The sequence below is a fragment of the Gossypium hirsutum genome, chromosome D11 (genome assembly GCF_007990345.1).
Source record: "Gossypium hirsutum isolate 1008001.06 chromosome D11, Gossypium_hirsutum_v2.1, whole genome shotgun sequence".
Classification (NCBI taxonomy): Eukaryota; Viridiplantae; Streptophyta; class Magnoliopsida; order Malvales; family Malvaceae; genus Gossypium; species Gossypium hirsutum.
The window spans coordinates 69,758,455-69,769,424 of record NC_053447.1 but is presented as its reverse complement, the minus strand read 5'-3'; the positions used below and the strand labels follow the sequence as shown (position 1 = coordinate 69,769,424).

Sequence of the window (10,970 nt, the reverse complement as noted above, 5' to 3'; positions counted from 1 at the left end):
TTTTTATTTATTTCAAAATGCCACACAATTAAATTTAACAAAAAATTGAATAATATTAACAATTGGATTTAAATTTTAAAATCTATCAAATTAATAAATTAAATTCCCGAGAATAAAAATACAATAACTAAATAACTAAAATTTAAATTTATAAAAAAAGTAAATAAATGTATAACATATTTTAACCAAATAAATATTATAATCATTATTATATCCTTGCTCACAAAATGCAAAGCTGATCCAATATAATCCGGCCCTGAAATTCTTTTGTAAGGAGTAGCAAATAGTTCCGACCCGACCCGGCCCCCACCCTACCCCCCAAAAAGTTCCCGCTCTCACGTATTTGAATTATTTGAGGGAAGATTGAAAAAAAAAAAAAGACGAAGGAGAGAAGCTCTCTTTCTCTCTCCCTCTCTGTGTTTTTCCGCTCTCCAATTGAAGATCTGCTAAAAACAAATGGCTCCTCTCTTTGTTTTCCCTCAAAATCTACAAGCCTTAGAGAAGGACGACGAAGAAGAGTACCAAGAGAATCGTCTCTTTGTTCAAAACGCTATCGATATCGCTAGGTTTCGTCCTTCGGAACTCGAAGAATTTGTCAAAGGTTCAAATTTCTAACTCTATTTTTTATGATTTTTGTTGTTTTTCTGTTAAAATTTGTGTAAATTCCGGTTTCTTTTACGCTGAAATGGATTAATTTTAACAGCGTAAAGGGAATTTTGGAAAATGGAGATGATTGTTTGCATTGTATATATATTTGTTTGATTTCTTTTTCTTTAAATTCTCAGTTCCTCGAAGTTGAGAAAATGAGTCAGCGAAATAATCAGATTTGGTTATATATTATGATATTTTTCCTTTTAAAATTTGTATAGATTCAGTTTTTTTTTTTTTAAATTTTAACAGCTTAAAGGAAGTTCTGGAAAATGGAGATGGAATTTGTGCTTCTTCTGATACTTTCGAACTCATTTCTGTTTAAATAACATATATATTTTTTTAGTTTTTTCCTCATAAAAATCCCTAACCTTTTTATTTGGTTTCTTCGTCTATAAATTCTTTCTTCCCCGCGGTTGAGAAAATAAGTCAATAGAAATAAGCTGATTTGGTTTCGATAATTTATTTGGAAAAAAATTATTTAAGTTTCTCATTTTCCTTGCATAAATTGCTTTAGCTTAAAGGAAATTATGGAAAATAGTGATGGATTTGTTTAAATTCTGCTTTAACTTATTTGTTTTGCTTTTTAAAATTCTTTTTCTCCCGCATTCGAGGAAACGAAACTATTTGAGTTTCTCGTTTTAAAATTCTTTTTAAAATAAGTTGTTTTGGTTTCGATAAATTATTTGGGAAAACGAAACTGATTTGAGTTTCTCGTTTTCCTTAGCATGTACTAGTAGAATTTCTATGTCAATGTTTTTAGCATTTTTCAAGTTTGATTAGTTATACATGATTTCATAGTAATTTAACTAAATTTTGTTTCTTCTTTCAATACAGGGGTATCCTTTGATCTGTCTGATAAAGAGCTCTACTGTATCGAAGAGCAAGATGTGTTTGATCGTGTGTACTCCTTGGTCCGAGGTTTTTCGAGTCTCGCCCCATCGTGCAAGTTTATTCTTGCAGAAAATCTTCGGTCCAATCTCAGTGTTCTGCTCCCAAATGTGGATTCGCTCGTGCGTGTTTCCCAAGTTCAGGATGATGATGAAACCACAACGCTTGATCGTGTCACTTCATATAGAAACGCTTTTAAAATTTACTCATTCTTTCTCCTCCACATTATTTTGACCGAGGAGTCTAACACTGGTTCCAGCAACAATGCAAAGGTATAGCCCGTTTTACATGGACTTGGGCGCGAGTGTTGCACATGGTATGTGTTTGACACGTGTGTGCTCAAAACTTTAAAAAGAATTCCATTTATTTGGCTGGTTTTTGGAGGGTCAGATCCCTACACCATGTCTAAATATGTCAGGTTTTGGATTTAGGTACTTAAGGAAAAATGAACAGTAGGATCAACATAGACCCTTGCTACATGTTGGTGTTATGATTGATAGCTTTTGGTTGGTCATTTGTCAGGTGATAGCAAGTAGTCGTAAGAAGCAGCCAGTAAACTCATGGAATTGGGAGTCACAGAGGGGCCGGATGCTTAACCTGATTGCGAATTCACTCGAGATCAACCTCTCGTTGCTCTTTGGATCTGCTGACCCAGACGAAAATTATCTATCTTTTATTGTAAAGTAAGTGACTTTTGTCTAAATAATCCTACAAGCTATAATGAACTCTGTCTTTTCTGTTGAAGTTAAATTTACTTCTGATTCTGGTCTTGTAGAAATACGTTTTCTATGTTTGAAAAGGTCACACTTCTAAAGGACTCAGAAACAAAAGATGCTCTATGTCATATCATTGGAGCTTGCGCTACAAAGTATCACTACACAGAGCAATCATCTGCTTCGATTATGCATCTTCTTCACAAATATGACTTTGTCGTTACCCACATGGCTGATGCCGTTGCTTTTGCTGAGAAGAAGTACGCTGATGGAACACTTGCTTGTTCTCTTATCAGAGAGATAGGGAGGACTAACCCCAAATCCTATGTGAAGGATACAGCAGGGGCTGAAAATATTGGGCGCTTCCTGGTGGAGCTTGCTGATCGACTACCAAAATTAGTTTCGACTAACATTGGACTTTTGATTCCGCACTTTGGGGGAGAATCTTATAAGATAAGGAATGCCCTTGTAGGTGTTTTGGGTAAATTAGTCGCAAAAGCATTTAAGGATGTTGAAGGTGAAGTCAGTGCTAAATCCATTCGTCTTCAGACCAAGCAAGCCATGTTGGAAATTTTGCTCGAGCGGTGTAGAGATGTTTCAGCTTATACGAGGAGTCGAGTTCTTCAAGTTTGGGCTGAACTATGTGAGGAGCATTCTGTTTCAATTGGTTTATGGAATGAGGTTGCAGCTGTTGCCGCTGGGAGATTGGAAGATAAGAGTGCCATTGTTAGAAAATCTGCATTAAATTTACTAATTATGATGTTGCAGCATAATCCTTTTGGTCCACAACTTCGAATAGCTTCATTTCAAGCAACTCTGGAGCAATACAAGAAGAAGCTAAATGAGCTTGAACCAGTTAAATTGACTGATGGCATGACGGATGGAGTACCCTCTGATAATGATTCAATTAATGGCGAAGGTGACGTTGATAATGGAAATGCTGAAGAGATCACGAACTACCAACCTGAGAGTTTAACTGATAGTTTACATACGGAACAAGAGATTGCTAGTAAAGATAGTTCCGTGCCAGATGTTGGGAACGTGGAGCAGACTAGGGCCTTGGTTGCCTCCCTTGAGGCTGGTTTGAAATTTTCTGAGTGCATAGCTGCGACAATGCCTACACTCCTTCAATTGATGGCTTCGTCTTCTGCCACAGATGTTGAGAACACTATTCTCTTGCTGATGAGATGTAGACAATTCCAAATTGATGGTGCAGAAGCCTGTCTACGCAAGATGTTGCCACTGGTAGGCTATCATTTCTTGTCATGCCTTCATGTTTATGTTTCCTTCTAATTCACCTTCTTTCTCATCTTTTTGTGCTTTGGAGGTTGGTATCCTGTGAATGTGTTTGTTTTTATTTAACATTTGACATGAGTAGTATCTGTTACCGGATTTTTCAGGTATTTTCTCAAGACAAATCCATATATGAAGCTGTGGAGAATGCTTTTGTAACAATATATATTAGGAAAAGCCCAGTAGAGACTGCTAAAAATCTTTTGAATCTAGCCATTGATTCAAATGTTGGGGATCAAGCAGCCCTTGAGTTCATTGTTGGTGCCTTGGTGTCTAAAGGTGATATTTCCAGTATAGCGGTAAGTTCACTTTCATGTCTTCGGAATATCTGTGTTGAATTTGCATTAAAATCATTCCTCGGTTACCAATGGAAACCTCGAAGGGAAAAGCCTTCTTCCCTTGGAATTGCCTTTTTTTGTTGCTAGTGGCATTAATAAAATAGATGCACAATTATAGTCGCTAAAACATGATGACAAATAAGAAAATGTTCGTTGGTTGTAATGAATGAATCCTTGTTTGTTGGAATAATTTTGTAATAGATTTTTAAGGCACTTTCGTATTCTATAGATCCACAAATGAAATTGGATTGCGCAAAATGCTTTATCATGATTATTTACGCTTAAGTTTCCTTGTGGTTACCCATAGAGGAAGGGATTGAAATCTTTGAGATTAAGGAGGAGTTGAAGTTCTACCAAAGACTATTTAGCACAATAGAGTCTGAATCGTATTGTTGATTAACTTTGGTCTGTCCTCCCTTTTGAGAGTTTTATCTGCAATTATGTAACAGTTAAAAAAAGTCTGCTTTAATAAAATGAATGGTTTTTTTTTTCTTCATTGTCCAATTTTCTTACAGATATCAGCACTATGGGATTTCTTTTGCTTTAATGTTAATGGAACAACTGCTGAGCAATGTCGTGGAGCTTTAGCTATCATCTGCATGGCAGCGAAATCATCCAGTGCAATTCTTGGCTCCCATTTACAAGACATTATTGATATTGGGTTTGGACGTTGGGCCAAAGTAGAACCTTTATTAGCTAGGACAGCATGCATTGCTATCCAGAGATTGTCTAATGAGGACAAGAAAAAGTTGGTGCTTAGTAATGGGAGCCGAATATTTGGTATTCTGGAAAGCTTGATCACAGGGTTTGGGCTTCCGGATAACATATGGTATGCTGCTGCTGATAAAGCAATAGATGCTGTATACATACTTCATCCTACACCAGAAACCTTAGCTGCTGATCTTGTTAAGAAATCTCTTAGTTCGGTTTTTGATGGTACCAGCGGAGATGCATTACAAAACGACATTGCCAGTAGTAACTCCATTGTGCTTTCCACTATTCAAGTAGTAAAGCTTAGCCGATATTTATTTGTCGCAAGTCATGTTGCCATGAACCAACTGGCGTACATTGAATCTTGTGTTCGGAAGATCCAGAAACAGAAAGGCAATAAAGGAAAAGGGGATTCTGAAGGTACAGAAAATGCAGAAACACAAAAGGTAAGAACACAGTTTAACCTGTTTTTTATTTCTTAAGTATGAACTTTATAATCTGATTTAAGACACCTCTTATGAATTAATATATCTGATGATGTCTTACAGGATAATGGTATCAATGCTGAACTGGGTCTTGCTGCTTCTGAGGATGCAGTGCTAGACACACTTGCTGAGAGAGCTGAGAAAGAAATTGTTTGTGGTAGTTACAGTGAAAAGAATTTGATTGGAGAATGTGCACCTTTCCTTAGTAAACTGTGCCGAAATTTTGTTTTGATGCAGAAGGTGCATGCTGTAGTTCTCCTTCTCTATTTCATTTCTTTCATTTTCTAAGTTCCTTTGGGTTCCATTATGTACTTTCTCAATAAAGAGCACCGTGCACAACGTTATGATTTATGACTATTGTCTATACCATTGGAATTCACGACTGAAATCATCTCTCATCTGGACATTTGCAATGTTCCTGAGAATTATCTCATTTATATATATCAAATATAAATGGAAACAAAATGAAGCGACTAATTTGTACTAGATTGCATATATGCTTGATATTGTCTCAGAGTTACAAATCTTGTTCAATAAATTGACTTGACTTTTTTGTCTCAGTATCCAATACTACAGGCCTCTGCAATGCTTGCCTTATGTCGATTCATGATTATAGATGCCAAATTTTGGTAACTCTCTCAACCTATAGATTGTTATTTGCTATTTTGAGTCCAAAGGAGGCTTTATGCCTGAACTTTTTATTGAATGGATTTCCAGTGATGAAAATCTCCAGCTTCTCTTCACTGTTGTGGAGAATGCACCATCAGAAATTGTTCGTTCCAACTGCACTATTGCTCTTGGAGATTTGGCGGTTCGCTTTCCTAATCTGTTAGAGCCATGGACAGAGAACATGTATGCTCGGTTAAAGGATCCTTCAGTTACAGTTAGAAAGAATGCTGTTCTGGTTCTTTCACATCTCATACTAAATGACATGATGAAGGTCTGACAGGCTGACTATTGGCTGCATACTCTTTCTTTTTCTTTTAGATATAATATAAAGCTTAAGGGTTCTGATTCTTGACATGTTTGGATCAGGTAAAAGGTTACATAAACGAGATGGCTGTACGAGTAGAAGACAATGATGAGAGGATCTCTAATTTGGCTAAACTCTTTTTTCATGAGTTGTCAAAGAAAGGTGAATTGTGATATTCCAACTGTAGAAATGACTAACATACATTTCCTCGACTCAAGTAAGTATCTGACAATTATATTTCCAACTTTTTTTTTGGCAGGAAGCAATCCAATATATAATTTACTTCCAGATATCCTTGGCAAATTATCCACCCAAGATCTGCAGAAAGAGTCTTTCTGCAACATCATGCAGTTCTTAATTGGTTCCATCAAGAAGGTGTACATTGTTGAGATAAAACTGAAACTACTGTTCTTTATAATCTCGTTAACATGATATCTACCATATTTTGCAGGACAAACAAATGGAATCACTTGTTGAAAAGCTTTGCAATAGATTTAGTGGAGTTACAGGCATGCTATCTTTGATTTCATTAACTTCATTTTGCATTTATTCATCTAAGATGATATCCTTTTTATCGTGTCCTCTTTTGAATATTATTGTTCCCAAGTTCCTGAATTTGGTTAAAAAAGGTTAATGATAATGGCAAGAAAAATTCTGTAGAATACCCCAATTCTAAATTTGACATTTTCAATAAAATTAGAAGCACAACTTGCACACTTGCAAAGATGGAAAATAAATTTGATCCATCACCCTAAATAAAATAGTAATTTTGTCCCTTCTTCCTTATGTTTATATAGAATTGGCCATTCATGTATCGCATCATCTTACTACTTTGTTTTAAGCTTCAACATGTATGCGTCACGGGCCGTGAATGTTCTAGCACCGTGACATATGAATGATATTTCTTGAGATCATTTATATTGATTTTTAAAATGCTTTTCATTTTTTTCTTTGGTTGAAAACAATTGCATAATCATAGATTAGGTTGTCTGTTAGTTGAAATAGCAGAATATTTAAGAGCTGCAGGTTTCTTTCACATTTTGCTGCCTTTAGTAGGATGTGCAGGATCTCGGAAGCAAATAAAAAACTATCTTTAGATATAGTATATAGAATTCCAAACAGCTGCAGCTTCCATGGTTCTCTGTTTCTCTTCTCTTTGTTACTACTTTTAACTATAGATGCATTTATATTATGAAGGTAGAACTTAGATTTTGCTTATAAAGTAGTTTATCGTTGCTGCAGATGTTTTGCAATGGGAGAATATTTCTTACTGCCTTTCTCAGTTATCATTCACTGAAAAGGGAGTGAAAAAGCTAATAGAGTCATTCAAGACTTACGAACATGCCCTCTCTGAGGATTCCGTGATGGATCATTTTAGAAACATCATTAACAAGGTACCCTTTTGTTTTTTGAGTTTTCGGGCCTTTATTTTCAACTCAGATCAGATTATCCATTTTCTCTTCACATTGGTTGCAAACAGGGCAAGAAATTTGCTAAACCAGAACTGAAAGTATGCATTGAGGAGTTCGAGGAGAAACTTAATAAGTTCCACATGGAAAAGAAGGAGCAAGAGGTTACTGCAAGAAATGCAGAAATACATCGACAGAGGGTAGGCAATATGGAAGGTTTTGTTATGGCTGGAAATAATGGAGAAGAAAGTGCAGAATCTGACATTGCTGAAGGTTGGTTCATGAATTTTAACCATGTTCCTGTGACTTTATCTTAATTCTATCTACTTCCACTATTTTATTATTTTTTCTTGTATCTCTAATCTACAAGCTTCCAATATTTTGAGTTGCAAAATTTCCAGACATGCCTTAATTGTACAATTTATCTGATGTTTGAGGAGAGAGGGTTTTGACTGGTCTGACTTTATTTATGTACATAGTAGCATTATATTGGAACATTTCACGGTAAAATATCATGGAAGCCTTTTTATTAGGAGTCGGATTGCATTTTACCCCTCTACTCAAAAACGGGTAAATTAGCCGCTATACATTAGATCAAATAACAAATTGATCATTCTGATAAAAATTTCAATCATTTACTGTTAAAAGTTGGTCCCTGTACATCAACCAATTTTTACCCGTAGAAATGGATGAAATTTTTAGTAGAAAAGACTAGTTTGCTCTTTGATCTAATGTTATAGAGGCTAATTTGCTCATATTTTTAGTAAAAGGAGAAAAATGCAATATGACTCCTAATAAAGGGACTTCCATGGTACTTTTAGCAATATTTCACAATACCACATTATACATCATGAACATAAACAAGTATGTCAATATGTTGGATAATAACATCATTTTTCAACTTTAAGTTAATATCTTATCCAGTGCGTCTTCAAGCACATGTATTGATGCAATATTTCTAGATTCTTAGCTGCTTCCATTTGGAGAAAATAGTTTCAAATATTCATTCCAGCTTTCTTAAAATAAAAGTTTTAAGTAGTGAAGTTTGTATCTTTTAGGTGTTAGCGATAGTGAGGTTATCGATACGCCAGTGGAAGGGCAAACCGAATCTTCAAATGATGAATCGACGTCAAAACTTGTAGAGCCAGAGGAATCTTCTGGAGCTTGCAGTGAAGTGACTGAACAGGAAGAGGAGACTGAAATTCAATCACAAAGAGTTAATAAGAAAGGTAATTTTAGCTTCATAACTCTGTTCTTTTAAGTTTATGAATGTGTAGTAACAAATACTATGGCACCGTTATAGGGGCGTCCCTATCCCGAGTGAAAAAAAGCAATATGAAAGATGTGAAGGTGACCTTGTCTGCAACCACCCAGAGAGTTACAAGATTAAGGAAAAAGGTAGTTTCACTTGTTTTGTGTTTGCTAGGCATAATTTACTTTCATTTCCTTTACATACATGGTAAAATTACTATGGAGGTCCTTATATTAGGAGTTGGATTGCATTTTATCCCCTCTACTCAAAAGATGAGTAAATTAGTTCTTGTATTAGATCAATGAGCAAATTGGTCATTTTGTTAAAACTTTCATCCATTTTCCACTATTAAAAATTGGTCCCTATACGTTGACATGAGTAACATATGGCGCGCTAAGTGTAACTGTTTGGTTATTCTGTCAGCTATGCCAGTTTTTAATAGTAAAAATTGATGAAAATTTTAATTGAAAGGATTAGTTTTCTCTTTGATTTAATGTATAGGGACTAATTTGCTCATTCTTTGAATAAAGGGGGCAAAATGCAAATTAACTAGTATAGGAGCCTTTATGGTACTTTTACAGTACATACATGCATACATATGTATGTATATTCTCGCATCTAACTCTAGCTCACCTTATAAATATAGTTATTTGGAGGCTCTATGGTTCTAAAAAATAAAGGTAATAAAATGCTAGACACGAGTTTAAGGGGAAATAGGGATTCAAAGATGATGGTTGATTGGATTGTCTAAGGATTTTCAACCTTAGGCTATTTCTCACCTAAGGGTTCCTGGGAAATCATATATAGCAACTAACACATTCATCCTCGGATGGATTCATCAAGCCTTTCTTGAAATAAGAAATATATGGTAAAAGATTATGTTACTCTGACTTTATTTTTATTGAAATACCCATATGGAAATATGACTTTTAAGGACCATCTAAATTACATGAAGAAACTTAAAAAAAAATCTAACCATACTTCTTAGATATATACTTATATATGACACTCGAATCCTAGTAATATAAGTGATAGGGCTGAAACCACAAAACTGCCACCAAAAATTCCAATAGGCCACATGTAGAGATCCAAAATTGGTTTAGATCAATCTTATGAATAAACAAGATTCGTAGAAACGTAGAAGATTACAATGATATCGTAGTAACCAAATAAGATAATAAAACTCAAAATATTGCATTGCTTCAGAAAACCTAGGTTTTTAGATTTAGATCAGTGGTCAAATCAGTTGGATTGGCAGTTCTTGATTCGATTAGTCTAATAGATTTATTTTATTTAATTAATTAAATTATTAAAAAATTAAGAAAAAAAGGAGAAAAAAATATATAATCGATCTAACATTTATCTCCAAACCAATACCTCGGTTGGTTCCTAGTCCAACTGACTAGTCTAGTTCAGTTTAAACAGCATTGCGAACACTTAGTCACTTGAGTTGTCCTATATCAAACCTTAAATCTGCATTTAAATCCCAAATCAAGTAGGCATCTGAACAAGCTTTTCTCTATTGTTTCACTTTTGAGCTAGGGGCTGCTAGCAGTGTCCTCAGCTTCTTTGTGTGTGTGCGTTTCTTATAGTAGATTTAGTGTCTAAACTGCATAAATTTTTTTAAGGAAACATTCAACAATGTGCAGGTAGAAGAATGACAACATATTTGAGTCAATGATTGAATGGGTGAAAAAGGCAGGAGTCATTTCAGTAGGCTTTTATTTTTTTTTAAATGCTACTGGTGTTTGTAACATCTAACAATACTCCAAAAGTAACGACTGTCATTTGTATAATATTTCTTATCGTATGTGACTTCTCTTTGTTAGTTGGAAAAAGAATCCGTACTATGATTTTCATTTTGGTGGAATATATGAAAAGGAAATTGGATTTGTTTAGGACCATGTTTGGTTGGTAAACAGAAATGATTTGTTAAATATTCAATATAAAATTTTAGGTGTAAAACTAATTAATAACATCTTGGTTTAATAAACAATGTTAAAAGTGGAAATTTTATGTACCAAGTCATATTATGTTTTAGAATTGAACGATTGGATTAGAAATCGATAGGTATTTTGGTATGAAATAATGCATAAGTTTTATATTTTATTATATTTTATGATTTTTAATAATTTATTAGACTTGAACCACTTGAACTAGAAACTAATGGCCTAATTAATTTGGTCATCGATCATTGATTGGATTGAGAAATAATAACTTTAATTGGTTCAACTATCACTTTGGTTTAAAAAATATA

The 10,970-nt window shown here is 34.5% G+C and overlaps 1 protein-coding gene across 1 annotated transcript; it reads left to right on the top strand.

Annotated features, from left to right (window-relative positions):
- The first annotated feature begins 355 nt into the window (after window positions 1-355).
- On the top strand, window positions 356-10,611 carry LOC107925880 (condensin complex subunit 1). Its single transcript, XM_016856615.2, has 17 exons — window positions 356-601; window positions 1,486-1,811; window positions 2,062-2,222; window positions 2,315-3,497; window positions 3,653-3,844; window positions 4,399-5,040; window positions 5,143-5,319; window positions 5,641-5,708; window positions 5,797-6,019; window positions 6,115-6,214; window positions 6,312-6,427; window positions 6,504-6,561; window positions 7,295-7,446; window positions 7,533-7,734; window positions 8,520-8,690; window positions 8,765-8,859; window positions 10,363-10,611. The coding sequence occupies exons 1-17, from the start codon at window positions 457-459 to the stop codon at window positions 10,372-10,374; spliced, it is 4,023 nt and encodes a 1,340-aa protein (XP_016712104.1). The 5' UTR covers window positions 356-456; the 3' UTR covers window positions 10,375-10,611.
- Window positions 10,612-10,970: the final 359 nt, after the last annotated feature.

What these genes read in the sequence shown, in the direction of transcription:
- LOC107925880 (XM_016856615.2), top strand. Translation starts at nt 457, where the DNA reads ATGGCTCCTCTCTTTGTTTTCCCTCAAAATCTACAAGCCTTAGAGAAG. An exon ending in AAAATGCAGAAACACAAAAG is followed by an intron (nt 5,041 to 5,142) that starts GTAAGAACACAG and finishes GATGTCTTACAG; the next exon opens with GATAATGGTATCAATGCTGA. An exon ending in TAGATTTAGTGGAGTTACAG is followed by an intron (nt 6,562 to 7,294) that starts GCATGCTATCTT and finishes TCGTTGCTGCAG; the next exon opens with ATGTTTTGCAATGGGAGAAT.